This window comes from Bufo bufo, chromosome 2 (assembly GCF_905171765.1).
Source record: "Bufo bufo chromosome 2, aBufBuf1.1, whole genome shotgun sequence".
NCBI classification, from domain to species: Eukaryota; Metazoa; Chordata; class Amphibia; order Anura; family Bufonidae; genus Bufo; species Bufo bufo.
The window spans coordinates 483,173,507-483,199,591 of NC_053390.1; the positions used below are offsets into that span (position 1 = coordinate 483,173,507).

The 26,085-nt window shown below is 46.0% G+C and overlaps 1 protein-coding gene across 1 annotated transcript in view; it reads right to left on the reverse strand.

Moving 5' to 3' along the window:
* Window positions 1-26,085, reverse strand: part of LOC120990941 (transcription factor E2-alpha-like) — a 412,522-nt gene that overhangs the window by 218,616 nt on the left and 167,821 nt on the right. The window contains exon 3 of the mRNA XM_040419833.1: window positions 23,510-23,582. Coding sequence (XP_040275767.1) covers window positions 23,510-23,582 — 73 coding nt within the window. The remainder of the gene's footprint in view (window positions 1-23,509; window positions 23,583-26,085) is intronic.

Here is a 26,085-nt window from a genome sequence, read left to right on the forward strand (position 1 = left end):
TTAACAGTGACTTCCACAGTACCCAGTCTCCTTAACAGTGATTTCCGCAATAATCCAACCGCTTAACAGTGACCTCCATAGTGCCCTGCCTCCTTAACAGGAACCTTCACAGCACCTGCCCCCTTAACAGTGACTTCCACAGTACCCCGCTGCCTTAACGGGGACCTGTGAAGGTCTCTGTTAAGGGATTGAGGTACTGTAAAGGTGACTTAAGGGGGTGGCACTGTGGAAGTCACTGTTAAGAGGGCAGGTTGCTGTGGAGGTTACTGTTAAGGGGTAGATCACTGTGGAGGGTCACTTAAGTGGGACGGGCTGCTGCAAAGGTCAAAGTTAAGAGGGTGAGCTGCAAGTAAAGGTCACATTTTAAGGAGGAGGCACTGTGGGGGGGGGTGAGTGTTAAGGGGTAGGGGGCTGTGGAGTTCACTGTTATGAGGAATACTATCGATATCTTATAACACACAAAGATTAAATATACCCATGCAAAGCCGGGTCCTTCTGCTAATATAAAGAAAAAGACCACGGCACATCCCTAAGGTAAAAAACAAAACAGGAAAACTAGTTTCCTCAGTTCAGGAAAACTGAATAAAGAGGACTACACATTTTCTCACCTTATGGAAGTGCTGCGGTCTTTTTTCTATTTATTTAAATGCTGATGTTTGAATACCTCTGAACTGCTTGCACTCCTCCTTTCTTTTGCTATTGATTGTGCTGCCCTGATTTTCATTAATTTATATATTTATTTTTATTTTGGGGAGGGCGGGGAATGGGTGCCATCATGGAGACTTCCATGAAAACCAATTATTGCTAAGTGCAATAACACTTTTTCCTAGTCGTCTCCATGACAGCCACCCCTATGAGATACCAAAGTATATTAAGATTAGGGTAGAACTACCGCCTGTAAGACATAACATCCGAAAGCTACATCTAACTGATAATTTTTAGTAAAGGAGTGAGCCTTTTTCCAAGTTGCTGCTCTGCATATTTGCTCTATTGAAGCAGAAGCCCTCTTTGCACAGAAAGCTATCATAGCTCTTGTAGAATGTGTATGAAAAAAAAAAAGACAGCAGCAAAATTGTGATGAAAATAAGTGGATGGTTTATTAACCCAACTAGCAGCAATGTTTCAGCTCTCTCAATGGAGCTTTTGTCTAGCTGTAGAATGTGCCCGCAAATCCTGCAGGATCTCTTTATCCAATGGTATGTAAACTAGGGTAATAGCCTGTCTAATCCATCTGAAAATTGAGATTTGGCAGCCTTCTTTCCTTTGTTTGGACCACAGTATTGAACAAACAAGCTCTTATCCTTTCTCCAGGATGCCGTTCTTTATATGTAGGCAAATACTGCCCCTAGGCACTTATTATAAAATTATTTCTCTTTCTTATTTTTGTGATTCTGACAAAATGTAGGCATTACAATGTCCTGTGATCTGTGAAAAGAAGTTACAACTTTCAGTAGAAAAGATCTGATGTGAAAAGGAGTGTCATGAAATTCCTGAAAGTATGGGCCTACCGTAGAAAGTGGTTGAATATCACTAACCATGCAGGCTGAAGAAATAAAAAAAATATAATAAAAAAATTAATAAAATAAAAAACATTTTAAAAGTAAGCATGTTGATTAGAGATGAGCAAATCGAAGTTGACGAAGTGGAATTCCTCACGCTTCGTGGCAACAAATCGCATTTTTTCCTAAAACCAGCCTCAACCATCTTGGATTTTGCCATTATCCAGTGTAGGGAGAGACATCAGCAGGCACTAGAGACAGTGCTACCGTAGAAAAAAGATTTACAAGTGCAGGAAAAGATTATTCAAGGTGTAGGGAAAGGATAGGGAGGAATCAATCAGCTCTGTAATTCCAGCAAACCATTCTTGTTATTGAGGTGTTACAGCCATTAACGGGGTTTATCACGGGGAAATATTTCTACATCTTATTTGAACTTGTGCAGTGCATTTTTGGGCTTGTATTAGTGGGAAAAAAAGGGCTTATTAGCCATTGTGTGGTAAAGTGCTAAAATTACAGCACTTTTTCTTGTGTATTAGTGGCAAAAAATATATATATATTTGCTGTTCAGCGGTGCAGTTCTATGTTCTAAAGGCCTTTTTTGTTTGCATAACTGTGAAAAAAAAAGGGCTTATTAGTCGTCGTGTGGTGACGTGAGAAAATTACAGACTTTTTTGGGGTGTTTTAATTCCCTTTTTATTTATTTATTTGATCTAACAGTATGTCAGACAGAGAAGTGCCAGGCCCTGCACAGGGGAGTGGCAGAGGCCTAAAGGTTTCTGGCGCAGGCAGAGGTTGCAGCAGAGTAAGGGGACGTGGCAGCAGGGGTCACTTCTAGAGGCCTGAGCTCCCAGTGTCCGCTAGCGGTAGTGTCTTGACCAGCAACCCAGCGGTTCTTGAATGGTTGACTCGATCTTCGACTTCGTCGAAAGTGACATCAGACACCACCAGCCAAGAGTCAGTGGGTTCGTCAGACACAACCCTTCGTTGGCATGGCCCGGAAGCAGGCCCTGTGCCCTCACCTGTTCTCAACCTGCATCTATCCTTTTCTGTTCCCTCAGCCATAGAAGTATTGTATGCTGTGGGCTCAGCTCCACTATACAGTGAGGACAAGCTAATAGAAGACAGTCAGCGGCTACTGGCAAGCAAAGATGTGGAGGAGACATCCACTGCTTCCTCCAGTAGGCGGGCAAGTAGCGATGAGGAGAGTGGCCTGGGAACTGAGGTTGTGAGTGGTCAGGCTCCTGACCCAGAGACGGTTGAGGAGTACATCAGTGACGTGCAGAAAGTACTCGATTATTATGCAGCTGAATGCACTTGGGAGCCAGGGGACGAACGGGCTTCATCATCGGGAGAAGAGGGTGGCAGCTTGCCCATGAGGCAGAGGCGGAGCCAGCAAGTCGCTAGCATGGCCAGTAGTCAGCAGGGTGGCAGCAGTGGGAGGTCAGGAGCCAAATGTGCCCGGGGTAGACCACCCGCTTCGCAGGAGCCTACCTGACCAGGAAGTAGCTGCGCGCGGGTTCACAGAGGCAACGGCGGTAGCAGTCAGTCAGGCATAGTGTTGGGGTAAAATTACCTACTCGGTGGTGTGGCAGTTTTTTGTAAGCCGCCGGAGGAGGAGGTGAACATGGCCACATGTAGAATCTGTGGGCAGAAGGTGAAGCGTGACCAGGATGGCAAAGTTGCCACCACAGCCCTGCATCAACATATGTAGCATCAGCATAAAGTGGCTCCGATGTGGCGGTCCAGCCTGCCGGACCCAGCGGCACGCAGCCGATTTCAGCCAGTCAAGGCTCCACCACCCCAGCCGAAGGGAGCTGTCTGTCGTTCCCATCATCTGCTAGTCCTGATGCTCCTGCTCCTCGCCCTCCTACTCCTCATCAGTCATTCCGTCAGCAGTCGATCAATGAAGCGATTGCCAAGAGACAACAGTATAGAAAACAGTAGACAGGCACTCAGCATCTGGTCCAACATATATAATTAAAGTAATTAATAAAATCCACATTTATTCTGATATATAGGTTAAAAAAGTCAGCGGAAATAATTTCAAGAAATATATATATATATATATATATATATATATATATACACACACACACACACATACATATACACACATAATAAAAATTATTAAAATATAATTAAAATGAAAAAATGAAATTAAGAAAAATCCTTATTGGAGCTTCCTGTGATATAGTTTGAAAAGAATATGTTCAATTCCGAAAGTTGTTGCTGAAGCTTTCAAACACTAATATTTAAACCCGTAAGGACTCTATTTCACCTTACGGACTTGGCCATTTTTTGAAAATCTGACCAGTGTCACTAAGTGCTGATAACTTTAAAACGCTTTGACTTATCCAGGCCATTCTGAGATTGTTTTTTCGTCACATATTGTACTTCATGACACTGATAAAATGAAGTAAAAAAAATTACCAAAAATTTGTAAAAAATTGCATATTTCCAAGTTTCAATTTCTCTACTTCTATAATACATAGTAATACCTTCAAAAATAGTTATTACTTTACATTCCCCATATGTCTACTTCATGTTTGGATCATTTTGGGAATGATATTTTATTTTTTGGGGATGTTAAAAGGCTTAGAAGTTTAGAAGCAAATCTTGAAATGTTTCAGAAATTTTCAAAAACCCAATTTTTAGGGACCAGTTCAGGTCTGAAGTCACTTTGCGAGGCTTACATAATAGAAACCACCCAAAAATGCCCCTATTCTATAAACTACACCCCTCAAGGTATTCAAAACTGATTTTACAAACTTTGTTAACCCTTTAGGTGTTCCACAAGAATTAATGGAAAATAGAGATACAATTTCAAAATTTCACTTTTTTGGCAGATTTTCAATTTTAATAATTTTTTTTCAGTTACAAAGCAAGGGTTAACAGCCAAAACAAACTTAATATTTATGGCCCTGATTCTGTATTTTACAGAAACACCCCATATGTGGTCGTAAGGGTTGTAAACTACTGTACAGGCACATGGCAGGGCGCAGAAGGAAAGGAATGCCATAGGGTTTTTGGAAGGCAGATTTTGCTGGACTGGTTTTTTGACACCATGTCCCATTTGAAGCCCCTCTGATGCACCCCTAGAGTAGAAACTCCAAAAAAGTGGCCACATTTTAGAAACTACAAGATAGGGTGGCAGTATAGTTTAGGGTACATATGATTTTTGGTTGCTCTATATTACACTTTTTGTGAGGCAAGGTAACAAGAAATAGCTGTTTTGGCACCGTTTTTATTTTTTGTTATTTACAACATTTATCGGACAGGTTAGATCATGTGATATTTTTATAGATCAGGTTGTCACGGATGCGGCGATACCCAATATGTATACTTTTTTTTATTTATGTAAGTTTTACACAATGATTTCTTTTTTGAAGCAAAAAAAAAAAATCATGTTTTAGTGTTTCCATAGTCTGAGAGCCATAGTTTTTTCAGTTTTTGGGCGATTATCTTAGGTAGGGTCAAATTTTTTGCGGGATGAGATGAAGGTTTTATTGGCACTATTTTGGGGTGCATATGACTTTTTGATCGCTTGCCATTACACTTTTTGTGATGTAAGGTGACAAAAAATGATTTAGCACAGTTTTTATTTTTTACGGTGTTCATCTGAGGGGTTAGGTCATGTGATATTTTTATAGAGACTGTCGATACGAACGCGGCGATACCAAATATGTATACTTTTTTTTTATTTAAGTGTTACACAATAACAGCTTTTTTAAAACAAAAAAAAATTATGTTTTAGTGTCTCCATATTCTGAGCCATAGTTTTTTTTATTTTTTGGGCGATTGTCTCAGGTACGGGCTCATTTTTTGCGGGATGAGGTGACGGTTAGATTGGTACTATTTTGGTGGGCAAACGCCTTTTTGATCGCTTGCTGTTGTACCTTTTTGTGATGTAAGGTGACAAAAAAAATGGTTTATTTAGCAGTTTTTATTTTTTACGGTGTTCATGTGAGGGGTTAGGGCATGTGATATGTTTATAGAGCCGGTAGATACGGACGCGGCGATACCTAATATGTATACTTCCCTCCCCCCCCTATTTGTGACCAATTTTTTTAACCACTTAAGGACCACAGGTTTATACCCCCCTAAAGACCAGGCCCTTTTTTACAAATCGGCACTCCACAACTTTAGCGGTTTATTGCTCGGTCATGCAACTTACCACCCAAATGAATTTTACCTCCTTTTCTTCTCACTAATAGAGCTTTCATATAGTGGAATTTCAAAGCTGCTGACATTTTTACTTTTTTTGTTATTAATCGAAATTTAACGATTTTTTTGCAAAAAAATGACATTTTTCACTTTCAGTTGTAAAATTTTGCAAAAAAAACGACATCCATATATAAATTTTGCTCTAAATTTATTGTTCTACATGTCTTTGATAAAAAAAAAAATGTTTGGGTAAAAAAAAAAAATGGTTTGGGTAAAAGTTATAGCGTTTACAAACTATGGTACAAAAATGTGAATTTCCGCTTTTTGAAGCAGCTCTGACTTTCTGAGCACCTGTCATGTTTCCTGAGGTTCTACAATGACCAGACAGTACAAACACCCCACAAATGACCCCATTTCGGAAAGTAGACACCCTAAGGTATTCGCTGATGGGCATAGTGAGTTCATAGAACTTTTTTATTTTTTGTCACAAGTTAGCGGAAAATGATGATTTTTATTTATTTTTTTTCTTACAAAGTCTCATATTCCACTAACTTGTGACAAAAAATAAAAACTTCCATGAACTCACTATGCCCATCAGCGAATACCTTGGGATGTCTTCTTTTAAAAATGGGGTCACTTGTGGGGTAGTTATACTGCCCTGGCATTCTAGGGGCCCAAATGTGTGGTAAGGAGTTTGAAATCAAATTCTGTAAAAAATGGCCTGTGAAATCCGAAAGGTGCTCTTTGGAATGTGGGCCCCTTTGCCCACCTAGGCTGCAATAAAGTGTCACACATGTGGTATCTCCGTATTCAGGAGAAGTTGGGGAATGTGTTTTGGGGTGTCATTTTACATATACCCATGCTGGGTGAGAGAAATATCTTGGCAAAAGACAACTTTGTATAAAAAAAAATGGTAAAAGTTGTCTTTTGCCAAGATATTTCTCTCACCCAGCATGGCTATATGTAAAATGACACCCCAAAACACATTCCCCAACTTCTCCTGAATACGGAGATACCACATGTGTGACACTTTTTTGCAGCCTAGGTGGGCAAAGGGGCCCACATTCCAAAGAGCACCTTTCGGATTTCACTAGCCATTTTTTACAGAATTTGATTTCAAACTCCTTACCACACATTTGGGCCCCTAGAATGCCAGGGCAGTATAACTACCCCACAAGTGACCCCATTTTGGAAAGAAGACATCCCAAGGTATTCGCTGATGGGCATAGTGAGTTCATGGAAGTTTTTATTTTTTGTCACAAGTTAGTGGAATATGAGACTTTGTAAGAAAAAAAAAAAAAAAAAACCATCATTTTCCACTAACTTGTGACAAAAAATAAAAAATTCTAGGAACTCGCCATGCCCCTCACGGAATACCTTGGGGTGTCTTCTTTCCAAAATGGGGTCACTTGTGGGGTAGTTATACTGCCCTGGCATTTTCCAGGGGCCCTAATGTGTGGTAAGTAGGTAAATGACCCGTGAAATCCTAAAGGTGCTTTTTGGAATGTGGGCCCCTTTGCCCACCTAGGCTGCAAAAAAGTGTCACACATGTGGTATTGCGGTATTCAGGAGAAGTTGGGGAATGTGTTTTGGGGTGTCATTTTACATATACCCATGCTGGGTGAGAGAAATATCTTGGCAAAAGACAACTTTTCCCATTTTTTTTATACAAAGTTGGCATTTGACCAAGATATTTCTCTCACCCAGCATGGGTATATGTAAAATGACACCCCAAAACACATTCCCCAACTTCTCCTTAGTACGGCGATACCAGATGTGTGACACTTTTTTGCAGCCTAGATGCGCAAAGGTGCCCAAAATCCTTTTAGGAGGGCATTTTTAGACATTTGGATACCAGACTTCTTCTCACGCTTTGGGGCCCCTAGAATGCCAGGGCAGTATAAATACACCACATGTGACCCCATTTTGGAAAGAAGACACCCCAAGGTATTCAATGAGGGGCATGGCGAGTTCATCGAAAAAAAAAAATTTTTGCACAAGTTAGCGGAAATAGATATTTTTTATTTTTTTCTCACAAAGTCTCCCTTTCCGCTAACTTGGGACAAAAATTTCAATCTTTCATGGACTCAATATGCCCCTCACGGAATACCTTGGGGTGTCTTCTTTCCGAAATGGGGTCACATGTGGGGTATTTATACTGCCCTGGCATTCTAGGGGCCGTAAAGCGTGAGAAGAAGTCTGGAATATAAATGTCTAAAACATTTTACGCATTTGGATTCCGTGAGGGGTATGGTGAGTTCATGTGAGATTTAATTTTTTGACACAAGTTAGTGGAATATGAGACTTTGTAAGAAAAAAATAATAATAATTCCGCTAACTTGGGCCAAAAAAATGTCTGAAAGGAGCCTTACAGGGGGGTGATCAATGACAGGGGGGTGATCAGGGAGTCTATATGGGGTGATCACCACAGTCATTGATCACGCCCCTGTAAGGCTCCATTCAGACGTCCGTATGCGTTTTGCGGATCCGATCCATCTATCAGTGGATCCGTAAAAATCATGCGGACATCTGAATGGAGCTTTACAGGGGGTTGATCAATGACAGGGGGGTAATCAATGACAGGGGGGTGATCAGGGAGTCTATATGGGGTGATCACCACAGTCATTGATCACGCCCCTGTAAGGCTCCATTCAGACGTCCGTATGCGTTTTGCGGATCCGATCCATCTATCAGTGGATCCGTAAAAATCATGTGGACATCTGAATGGAGCTTTACAGGGGGGTAATCAATGACAGGGGGGTAATCAATGACAGGGGGGTGATCAGGGAGTCTATATGGGTTGATCAGGGGTGATCAAGGGTGAATAAGGGGTTAATAAGTGACAGGGGGGGGGGTGTAGTGTAGTGGTGCTTGGTGCAACATATTACTGAGCTACCTGTGTCCTCTGGTGGTCGATCCAAACAAAGGGGACCACCAGAGGACCAGGTAGCAGGTATATTAGACGCTGTTATCAAAACAGCGTCTAATATACCTGTTAGGGGTTAAAAAAAATCACATCTCCAGCCTGCCAGCGAACGATCGCCGCTGGCAGGCTGGAGATCCACTCTCTTACCTTCCGTTCCTGTGAGCGCGCGCGCCTGTGTGCGCGCGTTCACAGGAAATCTCGGCTAACACGAGATGACGCCAATCGGCGTTAGCGTAGCCTGGGGGAGCCGCAGAGATGACGCCTTTCGGCGTTAGCTTAGCGGCAAGTGGTTAAACTTTATTTGGGGAAAATTACGTTTTTGTTTATTTTTACTTGAAACTTAATTTTTTGGGGGGGAAACTTTATTTTTAACTTTATTTTTTGTCCCACTTTGGGACTTGAACTTTTGGGGGTCTAATCCTTTACAATGCATTCCAATACTTCTGTATGCAAAAAAAAAGGGAAAAAGAAATCCAGCTCCACTTGGATAAAGGAAATAATTTATTTTGCTTGCGGTAAAATCTCATCCATCAGTTAAAAAAATAGCAGTCTTGTCTACGCGTTTCAGCCCGAAACACGTAGACAAGACTGCTATTTTTGTAACTGAGGGGTGAGATTTTACCGCAAGCAAAATAAATTATTTCCTTTATCCAAGTGGAGCTGGATTTCTTTTTCCCTTTTTTTGCATACTATTACCCGTTGCCTGACTCGGGTCATCCATGCTCACAGCTGAAGGAGGGGCAGGTGAGAGCTGCTGAACTTTCTTTCTTATATCTTCCAATACTTCTGTATTGGAATGCATTGGCTGTATGAGTAATACTGTGTGTATTACTCATACAGCTTCCGGCCTGTGAGATCCAGGGGGCTGGATCTCACAGGCTCTTCACCGGAAGGCAGCGCGATGCCATCCTTAGGACATGAAGCAGTGGAATGGCATCATCGCATTCAGCCGTGGTGCCTGCTCAATGATTTGAGCAGGCACCATGTTCCGATCACCGCCCGCCGGGCGGCGGTGATCAGAACTATAGATGACGTACCGGTACGTCATGGGTCCTTAAGGACTCGGGAACCATGCCGTACCGGTACATCATGGGTCCCTAAGGGGTTAAACAAGCATATGATGAAATGACGAACTTTGTTCACATTGCTCCAGGTATTTAAGACAAATAAAGAGAAATATATAATTGTGGAAATGTTTAAATCTCTCCTTATGTGTGTATCACTCTGTCACCGCCAGCTGTGTGAGAAGGTCTGTTAGACGTTCTTCGCTACCTCTTGCATGACTTTGTTTTGGTTTCACTTTGTCATCTCCTTTTGTTCTCCCAGCTGTCACCTATTTGATCTGATTGTCTCCCTTTATATTCCCTGCCATACTGCCTCACTTTGCGGTTTATACTTCTTCCTAGATGTTCACTGCTGGAGGCTGCTTCTCCTGATTTCTCAGATAAGTCTGTTTCCTTTATTTGTGTTTCCTTGCTGGCTTGATTGTAGGTGACCCTGACTCCGTCCGTATTAAGTGCAGGGAGCCTATGGTCGTGTTCCCTCACTATTATAGGGTTTTCAGGTGTCATATAGTATAAGGTACGTGGGCATGCACTAGTCTACCATAAAGACATTTGCAAGGGCATAGCAGTCAGGGAGAGCTCTAGGGTTTTATAGGGCTCACCCATATGCTCCTTAGTTTGGGATCAAACCAGTCGGATGTTTATTTATAAGTTCCAGCTTTCTGCAACACCATCCGTGACACTCAGTTTAGATAATTCATCTATATATACACCACTCTGATTTATATATGTACCACCTTCAGGTTTGGTTGGTTTATCCACAAAGGTAAGTAAATAGTTAAAATGTTAGTCGTTCACCACACAGGTAAGTAACCAGTAAACACTTGAATGGTTAATATCTCATCCAAAAACTTGATGCGATAATTAATGTTTCATAATGTTTATCATGGAGACCTTGTTTACTGTTGAAATAACATTAATGTACCCAACGGGTTATGAAGTATAGATGGTGAGTCTATTAGTATGTTACTCACTGCTCTGTGATCTGTTAGCCGATACTGGTGGCGTCCCACCAGGTAATCAGCTTCACTCATACAATCCCTGATGCTCTGACCGCATAGTCAGTGCTCTGAAGCTTTATTACTTACAACACCACACTGCCAGGCGGAGGCTTCCACCAAGCAGAGTGTTCGGTGACATCACCAGCTCTGATAGGCCGTCTTTAGTGCTGCCCTAACCATTTTACAGGCTAGTGCAGCACATCACCGGACCTCCTGAAAATGCCTTTGTCCTGCGTGGGCTGCCTGGTTAAAAATTTGGGTGGCACCCCCCCCCTTCCCCCACCTCAATACTTAAAAAAAAATATATTGTACCCCCTCACAGTAGTATAGAAGTATTGCCCTCATTGTACAACCTTCACAGTAGTTTTGTACAGATGTGTGCCCCCTAACAGTAGTTATGCCCACATTGTACACCCTTAAAGTACTTATCACTTCATTGTGCCCCCTTCATAGTAGTTATGCCCTCTGTGCCCCTTTCACAGTAGTAAAATCCTATATTTGCCCCTTCACAGTTGTAATGCTCTTTGTGCCCCCCCTCACAGTAAAAATGCCCCTTAATAGTATTAATGCACCTTGTGCCCCCCCTCACAGTAATAGTGCCCTGTGTACAGTCCATAGTAGAAATCCCTATTGACCCCCCTTAATAGTAGTAATGCCCTCTGTGCTAATACCCATTGTGCCCCCTTCATAGTAGTAATGCCATCTGTGCACTGTGCCCCCTCCATAGTAGAAATGCCCATTGTGCCCCCTCTGTAATAAAAAAAATAAAAAAAAACACAAAACACACACACACACACACACACACACACACACACAGTACCTTCTCTCCTTGTCCCGTTCCTGAAGCTTACAGCCCTCTCTCCCCTGCAGGCACAGGTCGCTCTGCAGCACTGTGTGGGCAGAGCTCATGCAGATTCCCAGGCTGAAGGCTCCGCCCACACAGGCTGGCAGTGCGATCGTGTCTGCAGGCTGAATGGTGGAGCAGGGAGAAGTCTTCCTTCTTCAGCAGTCAGAACTCAGCTTTCCTGAAGGAGGGGAGGAGCGTAGGGAGTTGAGCAGCGAGTGATGGGACCGCAGCTCCCTGTGCTCCAGCAAGGAGCGCTTCCATCTGTATTGATGGAAGCGCTTATTGCTTCTGGCAACCCCCCCCCCCCATAGTACCCCACTGCTGCAGAGCGCTCCTTGAGAAGAAGGCAGAAGCACTGATAAACAGGGACCCGTCCTGCTCCAGACTCCTGTTACAGTACAGGGGCAGGAGCAGTCATCCTTCCCTGTGCGGGGCTCCAGGAAGAAACACAGCTGTTCGCACGATCAGCTGTGCTTCTGTCCAGCAGGACAAGGGCCGCAAACCTTGGGTCTGAGGGCCGCATGCGGCCCGCAGGTTGTGCACCCCTGCTCTAGACGTAGAGCATGTCTCCCCTGCCACAGTCACAGTTCTGGGAATAAATATATCTTGGGAGATATCCCTGTACTGACCAGTATATTTATACATAGTTATTAGATCTCCTTTCAGCCATATTTTTTTCTAAATATAACTTTAAGGATAGGTCATCAATATTAGATTGGCCATGGTCTGACTTGTGGCACTCATGCCCATCAGTTGTTTGAAGAGACTGCAGCTTTCGTATGAGATCGGTGTTCTCTTCAGTGTATACCTGCTAGTTTTTGGCACTTCAGTGGCCATGCAGTGCAATTACAGCTCCTCCATCCTATTGACTTGAATGCAAAGCAGTTGCCGTTAGACGACCCCCCCCAAATCAAGTGAATGGGACTTAGGAGCTGTAATTAAACATCTGAACGGCAGGGGTGCCGAAATTCAAACCACCCCGCTGATCTGATATTGATGACCTATACTAAGGATGCCTTCTGCTGCCAAGCACACTTGCAACAGGTAAGCTAGTTTCACAGGGACAAATATGCTCACTTATGCACTTTAAACCTCAAAAGGTTCACATAAGAAATTACCAATTTATAAATGTAAGTTAAAAAAAATAAAATAAAATGTCTTCGCCCATAGCAATCAATCAACTTATAAAGTGCTTAAAAAAATTAAAGCTTTAAAAGAGGAAGGGGAGAGCAGCGCGCATAGGTGGGTACAGAGGTGCGCAGCCAGGGACAAGCAGAAGAATGAAAACTGGGGGCAGCAGCACCACCAATCCCGTATTTGTCTGGTTTAAAAATTAAAGTTCTGTGATTGGTTGTTATGCGTTTTTCATCTAGACAGTATTCATAAATCTGCCACATTGACTTTTTTGTCAACATCAGCTGAGCAGTGTCTTCCTGGACCCCATCAGAAGCATGGTTAGGGATCCATATTGGTCAAATATGGTGCAAGAATATTACATTATTTATTACTAACTCCTATTTACAAAATGTGCTTACTAGTGTTGGGCAAGCATGCTCGTCCAAACACCATTTTGGCTCAAGTCTCCTCCCCGCACGTTTGTTGGCTGCTATGCAGCCAATAAATGTGCAGGGAGGTACTGGCACTCACTGTAATGCCATAGCCATGTTGGTTACTGTCATTACTGTGATTGGCTGGCCGGAACGCGTCATCGGGTGCTATATAGCACCCGATGACACGTGGTTCGGCTCAGTCTTAGTTAGGGAGAGCTGCAGTAGAAGGGACAGATAGTGTAGGGACAGTAATTGGTTTAATTTTTGAGGCAGGGTTTAATGTTGAAAGGTGTTAGAGACCCAAAAGTCCTTTTAAGGGCTGCCAAAGCACAAGAAACACACTAATCCACAATACCTAGCTTCATGTCTCAGTTTGCAGGGCGGCGCAGGACACCACTCTCGAAGTCAGACCAGTGCGATCAGGTGGTCAGTTAGATTGCAGCAGATAATTCTTCCAGTCGGTTAAGCACCACCCTGTCTTCCACAAAGTCCAGTCTCAGTACCCAAGAGTCATGTCAACAGAACCCTCACCCTGATCCTCCTTCCTCCCACCATGGAGAGTCTTGGCAAACAAGTGATCCAACACTCAGATATTCTGGGGAGCTCTTTTCATTGCCAGCCTGAAGAGGGACATGAAGAGATCTTGTGCACCGATTCCCAAACTCTTAGGCCCCTTTCACACGGGCGAGTATTCCGCGCGGATGCGATGCGTGAGTTGAACACATTGCACCCGCACTGAATACCGACCCATTCATTTCTATGGGGCTGTTCACATGAGCGGTGATTTTCACGCATCACTTGTGCGTTGCGTGAAAATCGCAGCATGCTCTATATTCTGCGTTTTTCACGCAACGCAGGCCCCATAGAAGTGAATAGGGTTGCGTGAAAATCGCAAGCATCCGCAAGCAAGTGCAGATGCGGTGCGATTTTCACGCACGGTTGCTAGGAGACGATCGGGATGGAGACCCGATTATTATTATTTTCCCTTATAACATGGTTATAAAGGGAAAATAATAGCATTCTGAATAGAGAATGCAAAGTAAAATAGCGCTGGAGGGGTTAAAAAAATAAAAATAAAAAATTAACTCACCTTAATCCACTTGCTCGCGTAGCCCGGCATCTCCTTCTGTCTCCTTTGTTGAATAGGACCTGTGGTGAGCATTAAATACAGTTACAGGACCTGTGGTGACGTCACTCCGGTCATCACATGGTACGTCACTTGATCTTTTAACATGGTGATAGATCATGTGATGACCGGAGTGACGTCATCAAAAGGTCCTTTACCCAGGTCCTAAAGAAAGAATACAGAAGGAGATGCCGGCTGCGCTATCAAGGTGAGTTAAAAAAATTTATTTTATTTTTTTAACCCCTCCAGCGCTATTTTACTTTACATTCTGTATTCAGAATGCTATTATTTTTATAAGGGAAAATAATACAATCTACAGAACACTGATCCCAAGCCCGAACTTCTGTGAAGAAGTTCGGGCTTGGGTACCAAACATGCGCGATTTTTCTCACGCGAGTGCAAAACGCATTACAATGTTTTGCACTCACGCGGAAAAATCGCGGGTGTTCCCGCAACGCACCCGGACCTTTTCCCGCAACGCCCGTGTGAAAGAGGCCTTAAGCATCCAGTGTCATAAAAAAATTACGGTAGGGAACGGCAATAAGTGTTTCACGAGGTGGATGAAGATGATACACCAATAAGTCAACCACAATTAGTGTCTCAAGAGGTTCATAATGAGGATGAGACAGTTGTCAATAAGTGAGGTTCTTGTTAGGTCAACAAGTCAGGAAGATGACCAGAGTGAGGAAGTGGAAGAGGAGCAGGGGCGGACTGGGGCAACTGCCCCCCGGGCCTCTCTGTTAGCTCACTGTCCCGGCCGGCCGGAATGATCTGTGACTGAGTGTCACTATTAAGCACTGCGGCCTGCGGAGGGAGACGGGGAGGCGGGCTACAGGCACATTATAGGGGGGCCCTCTCGGGCTACTGGCACATTATAGGGGGGCCCTCTCGGGCTACTCTGGCACATTATAGGGGGGCCCTCTCGGGCTACACTGGCACATTATAGGGGGGCCCTCTCGGGCTACTGGCACATTATAGGGGGGCCCTCTCGGGCTACTGGCACATTATAGGGGGGCCCTCTCGGGCTACTGGCACATTATAGGGGGGCCCTCTCGGGCTACTGGCACATTATAGGGGGGCCCTCTCGGGCTACTGGCACATTATAGGGGGGCCCTCTCGGGCTACTGGCACATTATAGGGGGGCCCTCTCGGGCTACTGGCACATTATAGGGGGGCCCTCTCGGGCTACTGGCACATTATAGGGGGGCCCTCTCGGGCTACTGGCACATTATAGGGGGGCCCTCTCGGGCTACTGGCACATTATAGGGGGGCCCTCTCGGGCTACTGGCACATTATAGGGGGGCCCTCTCGGGCTACTGGCACATTATAGGGGGGGCCCTCTCGGGCTACTGGCACATTATAGGGGGGGCCCTCTCGGGCTACTGGCACATTATAGGGGGGGCCCTCTCGGGCTACTGGCACATTATAGGGGGGGCCCTCTCGGGCTACTGGCACATTATAGGGGGGGCCCTCTCAGGCTACTGGCACATTATAGGGGGGGCCCTCTCGGGCTACTGGCACATTATTGGGGGGCCCTCTCGGGCTACTGGCACATTATAGGGGGGCCCTCTCGGGCTACTGGCACATTATAGGGGGGGCCCTCTCGGGCTACTGGCACATTATAGGGGGGGCCCTCTCGGGCTACTGGCACATTATAGGGGGGCCCTCTCGGGCTACTGGCACATTATAGGGGGGCCCTCTCGGGCTACTGGCACATTATAGGGGGGCCCTCTCGGGCTACTGGCACATTATAGGGGGGCCCTCTCGGGCTACTGGCACATTATAGGGGGGCCCTCTCGGGCTACTGGCACATTATAGGGGGGCCCTCTCGGGCTACTGGCACATTATAGGGGGGCCCTCTCGGGCTACTGGCACATTATAGGGGGGCCCTCTCGGGCTACTGGCACATTATAGGGGGGCCCTCTCGGGCTACTGGCACATTATAGGGGGGCCCTCTCGGGCTACTGGCACATTATAGGGGGGCCCTCTCGGGCTACTGGCACATTATAGGGGGGCCCTCTCGGGCTACTGGCACATTATAGGGGGGCCCTCTCGGGCTACTGGCACATTATAGGGGGGCCCTCTCGGGCTACTGGCACATTATAGGGGGGCCCTCTTGGGCTACTGGCACATTATAGGGGGGCCCTCTCGGGCTACTGGCACATTATAGGGGGGGCCTATCTGGCACATTATAGGGGGGGCCTATCTGGCTACTGGCACATTATAGGGGGGGGCCCTATCTGGCTACTGGCACATTATAGGGGGGGGGGCCCTATCTGGCTACTGGCACATTATAGGGGGGCCTATTGGCTACTGGCACATTATAGGGGGGCATTTTGTGCACTGTCTATTATAAGGAGAATTATTTCTACTGGGGGGGCATTATGGTGGGCTTTATTACTCCCCCATGGTATGACCCCCTAGTAGCAGCACCAGCCTCTCCCTGCTCTGCTATCCCTCTGCCTTTTCTCCAAATCCTTATTATGAAATCTTTCTCATTAGGATAAAACACATCAGCTCCGCCGAGCCCCCGGCCAAAGTGTTGAAGTGGCGTCTGAGATCCCCAAGGGCCAAGCCAAGTAATTTTATGTTTTCATATGAAATATGTTTATGTTATACACATATAGCATACACCGTGCCCCACAATATACAGTTTCTTCTGCAAAAGGCATCAAGTGTCATGGGGGGGGGACACAGAGCAGCGCCCAGCGGGGAGGAGAGAATACACGGATGCAACACCGTATCAGCCAGAAAATGCCATTTTCGGCTGATATGTTTCGGCGGCTGATATATCGGAGCATCCCTAGTTTATTTTGTTTTCCTGTGTTGTAATTTACATGGCTGATGAAAGTGGCAAGGGGCGGGGGGCGGGTCAGGAGGAGGCAGGTGAAATGGGAAAGCAGGAGGGGGGCTCAGTGGGCCTCTGGGTGTTACTTGCCCCCTGGGCCAAAAGTTGCCAGTCAGCCCCTGAAGAGGAGGTTTGTGTAAGGAAAGGTAAATCCCTATTCCCTCAACCGCAGTCAGAGTCAGACACAGGTGTTACCATCTTGAATTCTTCTGAGCCACTCCTCCTTCCCCCTGCCCAGTCTGTTTCTTTTATTTACTCACAAAAGGTGTAAAAGGGGCTGGCCCATAACAAGGATGCAGGAAGTGATGACAAACAGGAAGAGAGACTTGTCAAAGGACAGGGAAGGGCATCAACGTGGCTGGACAGACAATGCACACACCCCATCCCTGTATAAGGAAGGATGAGTCATGTCCATTGTCTGATCAGCCAGGCGGCCGCCCATCCCCCACCACTGTCAGCATGGATCCCATTCAATAGGTTTGAAACTATCTGCGAGACATTGCTACGGCTATTGTCAGTATATGGTACGAGTATACTGACAAGGCAGATATGCATGTCTTAAAAGCAGATATGTATCCAGAAAGGGATAGCGAAGCCGCGGAAGAGGTATAATATGTATCTCTCATTATGCAGACTTTAATTCTCTAATGTGTATAGACATTTGAAGGGAAGAAGCCCAGTGCATTGCACTAAGTGCTCACAAACCGGCAAACGCCCCCCTACACACTGAACACGTCTCCAAGCCCATGAGAAGGTTTTCATACTGACTGTTTTACCACTGGTCCCGATTCAACCCAAGTACCCTCTGCTAGAGCATTCTTTGGCTAAATCAGACACAGGGAGACAGATGACAATCTATAAAAACACACACACATCCTAAGATAAAATGTCCGCATAATAAAATTTCCACAACAGTAGCAAGCCAAAAGAGGACATCACTACAGAGGGGGAGGGATCCACAACACGGCAACATGCTGGAAGAGGTAGTGGTGTGGCAGAAGGGAGAAGACTGGCCACACCAAACAAGCCCGCAACTATTCCCCGGATCAGCCCCTTGCGGCAATCTCCCTTGCCAAGGGGTAGGTGTGCGGCAGTCTGGTGCTTTTTTAAGGTAAGTGCAGACGATAAAAGAATTGTCATTTGCAACCTGTGCTGTACCAAAATAAGCAGGAGCGTGAACACTAGCAACCTCACCAACACTAGCATGATCCGCCACATGGTATCAAAGCACCCTAGCAGGTGGGCAGAACGTCTGGGTCCACAATCCGTGTCTGCGGGTCACACCACTGCCTCCTCTTCCACTGTGTTACGTGCCAGCCAATCCCCTGTCCAAGACGCAGGCCCAGATGCCTCCCACCCAGCAACTGGACCTTCGCAAGCACCATCATCTAGCCCATGCACTTCTGTGTCCCAGCGCAGCGTACAGATGTCTATACCTCAGGCCTTTGAAGGAAAGCACAAATACCCAGCCAGCCACCCACCCACAGGCCAAAGCACTCAATGCACACTTTTCCAAATTGCTGGCCCTGGAAATGTTGCCATTTAGGCTTCTGGACAAAGAGGCTTTCCGCAGCCTGATGGCGGTGCAAGTCCCTCGTTACTCAGTCCCCAGCCGCCACAATTTTTCCCGGTGTGCCATCCCCGCCACACATAAACATGTGTCCCGTAACATCACTCATGCTCTAACCAATGCAGTTATTGGGAAGGTCCACTTAACGACTGACACATGGACAAGTGCTTTTGACCAGGGATGCTACATTTCCCCGATGGCACACTGAGTGAATGTTGGAGGCCGGGAGCGGGTCGTACCCTGGGATGGCACAAGTGCTACCGACAGCCAAGGATTGCGGGCCCAACTTCCATCCGGATTTCCGCCACCACCTATATTAGTGGCTGCTACTCCCCCCCCCCCCCCTTCTCCTCCTCCACCTCCACCTATGAATTCTCATCTTGCAGCACCAGTCAGCCATCAGTCTGTAGCTGGAAGTGAAGCACTGCAGTGGGGAAGCGGCAACAGGCCGTGTTTAAACTGATTTGCTTAGGTGACAAACAGCACACCGCCGCAGGGCTGTGGCAGGGGATAAGGGACCAGACTGAGCTGTGGTTCTCGCCACTCAACCTAGAACCAGGCATAGTTGTGACTGATAATGGCCGTAAATTGTTGGCGGCCTTTGAGCTCGGCAAGCTCACCCACATACCATGCCTAGCCCACGTGTTCAACCTAGTGGTTCAGCGGTTTTTCAAAACCTACCTGAATTTGCCTGAGCTACTGGTGAAGGTGCCCGCATGTGTGCCCATTTCCAAAAGTCACCTACAGCTGCTGCCGGTCTGGCAACACTGCAGCAGCACTTGCAATTGCCAGCTCACCGACTTGTGTGACGTGAGCACGCGCTGGATCTCCACGTTCCACATGTTGGCCAGGCATTGTGAGCAGCAGAAGGCAGTAGTGGAATACAAGCTGCAACATGGTTGTCGCCTTTACAGTCAGCTTCCGCTCTTCACAAGCGACAAGTGGGTATGGATGTCTGACCTCTGTGAGGTTTTATGCAACTTTGAGGAATCGACACAGATGGCGAGCGGCTATGCCACTATTATCAGCGTAACCATCCCACTTCGTTCTGTGTCTACTGAAACGCTCGCTGCTCACAATGAAGGTGGACACTTTGCATGTGAAAGAGGTAAAAATGGGGACCACCCTCAGTTCGTCTTCTCAGGGCGAATTGGATGATTATGAGGAGGAGGAGGAGGAGCAGAAAACTGTTGCCTCCACTACAGAGGGTAGGACCCATAGCAGGTTTATTCCATCTGTTCAATGTGGATGAGCCGAAGAGGAGGAAGAGGATGAGAAGATTGAGAGTCCTCCTCTTGATGAGGACAGTGAAGTATTGTCTGTTGGGACACTGGCACACATGGCTGACTTTATGTTATGTTGCCTTTCCAATGACCCTCACGTTATACGCATTTTGGTCAACAACTATTACTGTTTGTTCATCCTTCTCGACTCCCGCTACAAAGAGAACTTCTCATCTCTCATTTCTGTGGTGGAGAGGACCAGCAAAATGGTGCAATACCAAAAAGGTCTTTGTTGAAAAATTGCTCCAAAAATTTCCAGCTGACTACGCTGGCGGAAGAGTACATAGTTCCTTAGGCAACAGAGGAGGGGAGACTAGGGGAACACACAGCAGTTCCAACAGGGCAACACTCTTATAAATGAACAAGGCCTGTATTGTCCCCACCAGAGAAAAGCAGCTAAACATAAAGGCACTTTAAATGTGGCTTTTATGGTGTATTGAATACACTGTATTCCCATGCACCCCCTTCCACCACAAAAAGGGTATATGGTTCAATCTTCCTTTTCTCATCGTCGTCCTCCTCCTCCTCCATCACATCAACATGCTTATTAGGCTGCCCTCACTCCTAATGTTTTAGAGGGTCAGCTCAGCAGCAGACCCTCACCCCTAATGTTTTAGAGGGTCACCAGCAGACCATCAATCATAATTTTTCAAGGGTGTGTATGATGCCCTCCTTTATATGTAATGTATTGGACTGCCAGTTCCTAGTAATTTTTGGCAGCCCTTTCACTTAGTGCACAGGCTTCATGAGTGTAGGAGTCCCACTACCTGAACAATTATACCACAATGTGAATGAGGTCCTCCATTATGTGATATACAGGTTGTATCAAAGTGCCTCTTCCTTGAAATTTTTGGCAGCACTTGCACTTTATATACAAGTAAATATACAGGAAAGAATGTTTCCTAACAATTTTTCCTCTAAAATTGATTTTATCTTTGGTTTTGTGCGCATTATTGTCAGTCTGTAAAAGTGGCGTACTACTCGGACAACATCGTTCCCAGCAGCGACCTGGGAGCCCAAGATGCATCCAGACATCCTCCCCATGCTGTTCCCAAGCAATTTCAGTGGTCTTTCCATCAATATCTGACCTTTTCCTGTGAACCAGACACCCACCCCTCTTTAGAGCAGGGGGTGCCTGGTTTAACCCCTTAAGGACCCTTGGATTTTCCATTTTTGCATTTAGTTTTTCTCTCACCGCCTTCCCATAGGCCTAACTTTTTTATTTTTCCATTCACATAGCCTTATGAGGGCTTATTTTTTGCAGGACAAGTTGTACTTTCTAATGGCACCATTTACAGTTGCATACAATGTAGTAGGGAGTGGGAAAGAAAATTCCAAATGGGGTAGAATTGAGGAAAAATGCAATTCTGATAAAGGTTTTTTATTTATTTATTTTTAACACTGTACACTATGCGGTAAAATTGACCTGTTAGCTTCATTCTCCATGTCTGTACGGTTCCAACAAAACCACACTTGTACCATTTTTTTTTGCGTTTTAATACTGAAAAAAAAATTAAAACCTTTGAGAAAAAATAAAAATTAGATTTTTTTTCACAACCATATTCTGACCCCTATTACTTTTTTGTAGCTATGTGTACAGGGCTGTGTGAAAGCTCCGTTTTTGCGGGACAATCTGGTCTTTTCAGTGATACCGATTTTAAGTACGTGCGACTTTTTGATCACTTTTTATTTAAAAATTATTGGGTAGCTGAGGTGAAAAATGGCAAATTGGCAGTTTATTTTTTTTTCCGCTACGCCATTTGCCGTATGTCATATAATATTGTTATATATTAATAGTATGGGCATTTTTATTTTAAGGAAAGGTGGGGCGATTTGAACTTTTTTTTACTTTGTTTTAAGTCCCCTTGGGTGACAATAACTGGCAATCATTCGATTGCCCATAGTATTCAGTGATGGCTAAATAGCCATCATTGAAGACTTCATTTGCACTATATCAATACAAGGCTGCCACATAGTGGCCTGTATTGATATATACATCTAATTGACTCTGAAGCCCGCTTGAGGCTTCAGTCAATTAGCACAAGTTAACAGGCTCCCCGATCAAAGCTGGGGAAAGCTGTTACCGAACCGGAAGCGCATGACTTCCGGTTCCGGTCTGCGCAGATGCATCTGAAGGGTAAGATGTATGCGATCAGCCTTATGGCTGATCTCATACATGTGCCGCGGGTCTCTGCTTTTTAAAATAGCAGAAACCCCGCGGGTAAGGCGCCCGCTGCACGTGCGAGCGGGCGCCTTGTTTAGGGATCGGACCCATGACGTACAGCTAAGTCATGGGTCCTTAAAGAGGACCTTTCACTAGTTTAAAAACGAACTATATCAGTGGGCACAGCGGCGCCCAGGGATCCCCCTGCACTTACTAGTATGTCTGGGCGCAGCTCCATTCGCCCGGTATAGGCTCCGGTGTCTGCAGCTCCCTCTGTTGTACTGGGCGGAGTTTTTGTATTAGGGTTGTCCCTTGCTGCAGCGCTGGCCAATCGTAGCGCACAGCTCATAGCCTGGGAGTCCCAGGCTATGAGCTGTGCGCTACGATTGGCCAGCGCTGCAGCAAGGGACAACCCTAATACAAAAACTCCGCCCAGTACAACAGAGGGAGCTGCAGACACCGGAGCCTATACCGGACGAACGGAGCGGCGCCCAGACATACTAGTAAGTGCAGTGGGACCCCTGGGCGCCGCTCTGCCCACTGATATAGTTAGTTTTTAGTTTTTAAACTAAACTAGTGAAAGGTCCTCTTTAAAAGGGTTAATGCTCGGGTTCTCCCATTGACTGCCATTATGCTCGGGTGCACTGTAGAGCACCCGAGCATCCCAAAGTGTTCTACTCGAGCACCCTGCTCGATCAACACTAGTGCTTAAAGGGATTCTGTCACCAAGTTTTGGGCTATAGAGATGCGGACATGCACGGTTAGATTGCCGCTAGCATGTCCGCAATATACCTGTCCTATAGGGCTGTGTGATTTTATTTTCTTTAAAAAAGGATTTTAGAGATATGTAAATTAGTCTTGTAGGTGCCCAAGGGGCTATACGAACCTTCCTGGTGCCCAGCCGTGCCCGCCTGTGAAGGAGCCCAGCACCGTCTATGTCCTCAGAATCGCCTCCTTTCATCAACGATAGATTGCCGTAATCTCGCGATGCGCGAGCTCGCTGCATGCGCAGTTCTTTCCCTGAGGCTGATGCCAGCACAGGGAAGGAACATTATACCGGCAGTGTGCAACGCGAGATTACGGCAATCTATCGTTGATTAAAGGAGGAGATACTGAGGACATAGACTGTGTTGGGCTCCTTCACAGGCGGGCGTGGCTGGGCACCAGGAAGGTTCGTATAGCCCCTTGGGCACCTACAAGACTAAATTTACTTATCTCTAAAATCCTTTTTTTTAAAGAAAAGGTATATTGTGGACATGCTAGCGGCAATCTAACCGTGCATGTCCGCATCTCTATAGCCCAAAACTTGGTGACAGAATCCCTTTAATGTACTTCATGTGGACAATGCCATTTAAAGGACAACAGTTCTATAAACCAGATTGAAGTGTTTTCTTTACTGATTATCTCGGAGATAAAAGCAGTTTTCAAACCGATTGTCTACTTTTTGAAAGCGAGTAATATGTTTACCTGATCCACCAAATGGGGTGCTGGCCAGTGTTGTAGGTCTGGTCTTACCATTAGCCACAGGCAGTGGAAACATCTGGAAAACAAGAAGACGGCAACAAAAATAAATGTGACATGTGTAACTACCATCCAACCAATTTTGGGCCATAAAACCCCCTACATAAAAAAAAAAGAGTCTAATTTAAAATGAGCAGATTTTATTTTACATTTTATTAATGGCAGCTATGGTCCTTTACAGCTCCACACATATAACTTTGTGTTTACAGACTAAATGACTCAGCCCATTTCTCAACTAGCATGTACTGTATACAGGATTCAAAGCATCAGGGCCGAGAATCTTAAGGATAGTCGCTAACAAGCATTCACAGGAACTCTTGGTAAATGTTACCGCCAATTACCCGATGAAGAGTGAAACGCTCATTTAATCGGGTGCTTTGTAAACACTATTTGCTGCCAAACAACGTGTCAGTATGAGGACGAGCGATGGCATTAGCGATCGCTCCTCCTCATACTCTGGAAGAGATCGCTGCATGTAAATGCAGTAGTCTGCTCCACCTGCGAGCAGTAGAACGTCGGAAAAGGAGTGCTTCCTTCTAGATGATCTGCTGCTCTGTCGTCCCGTTTAAAAAGGGAAATTAAGTTATATACATCCAATCAATTGCCTTTGTGTTGGAGACACAATGATCTGTAAAGGGCATCTAGTCACTGCAAGGAGGTGCAGGAGTAAGCCAGTCAAGACTGAGCAAATGCTCAGTTAACCCCTAATTTTCAATTTGGAGCACACTTTTTTTTTTTTCTCCTTTCCCAAATTCCAAGAGTCAGAACATTTTTCACTTACATAGACATAAGGACTTCTTTTTTGTAGGACAACTGATTTTCAATCTCAACAAATATTGACCCTAAGCACATGACAGGGCATATGTATTACTTTTTATTTTTTACAAATGGTCCATAAGGGTACTTTCACACTTGTGTTAAAGTTTTGCATTGAGTTCCATCCTAGGGGCTCAATACAGTAAAAAAAACTGATCAGTTCCATCCACTGCATTCTGAATGGAGAGCAATCTGTTCAGTATGCAACAGGATGTCTTCAGTTCAGTCACTCTTACGGTATTTGACCGGTGAAAATACTGCAGCATGCTGCAGGATTTTCTCAGTCCAAAATTCCGGAACACTTGGCGGAAAGCCGGATGCGACATTATTTTCCATTGAAACGCATTTATGCCTCAGCGTACAGTCCCCCCCCACACACACACCTCAGCGTACAGTCCCCCCCCACACACACACACCTCAGCGTACAGTCCCCCCCCCACACACCTACCTCAGCGTACAGTCCCCCCCCCCCCACACACCTCAGCGTACAGTCCCCCCCCCCCCACACACCTCAGCGTACAGTCCCCCCCCCCACACACCTCAGCGTACAGTCAGTCCCCCCCCCCACACCCCACACCTCAGCGTACAGTCCCCCCCCCACACCTCAGCGTACAGTCCCCCCCCCCACCTCAGCGTACAGTCCCCCCCCCCCACCTCAGCGTACAGTCCCCCCCCCCACACCTCAGCGTACAGTCCCCCCCCCCCCACCACACCTCAGCGTACAGTCCCCCCCCCCCACCACACCTCAGCGTACAGTCCACCCCCCCCACACCTCAGCGTACAGTCCACCCCCCCCCCACACCTCAGCGTACAGTCCCCCCCCCACACCTCAGCGTACAGTCCCCCCCCCCACACCTCAATTCCAAATAAGTTACTACATGAGTAGGTTCCGCATACTTCTCCCGCGCTGCTGACACTCGTGAACTCCATTATCCATGTGAAAGCATGTTACTCTCCTGTTTCTGATCCACGTGATCTGGGAGTGCCACGTGATGATGTGACGTCAGTAGATCCTTGCCAAGTATAGTATTTAGCCATTGCCGTAGGACATGTGAATGGAGCATTTCCAGCACTGATGTAGATACAGGGGTCGCAGAAAACCAGAGCCATCCACCTTTCCTGTACTGCTTCTGGGGAACTACAAGTCCCAGAATATTAGTTCTTGAGATAGGTGTAAATCCATTAAAACCTGGCTACTTGTAGGCTTCCCTTATGTATGGAGACAGTGAGCTGGGGTTATTAGGGGCTCAGACCATTGGGACAGTCTGTGTCAGCCCAGCAGCAATACATAGAATGGGCACCAACCCTACAGCAGGGGTCATACTGTGCTGTACATACAATGTAGTGTGACGTCATATTCACCTCCTCGGTTAAATTACACAGGAAAGCACAATTCTGCAGCAAATTACGTCCCAGCAAAGGGTTAGCAGCGCTTGCGAAATAGATATTTATACTACCCTCGGCACTTGGACGTAATTTTTCCCTACCCCCACACTGCGCAGGCGCGGAGATTGGATGCCTCCACACGTCATTTCCGGTGTGACAGGAAGTTAGGAGGTAGGGAAATCTCACGAAGTAAGGTAATGTAATGTTACAGCGGGCGGAAGTTTCCGGCCGGCAGTGTGTTATGATAAACAAAAGAGCCCGTGCCCTGCACGATCTAGCACAGGGCAAGGGAGCGCAATCAGAGCACGAGATGCTCCGAT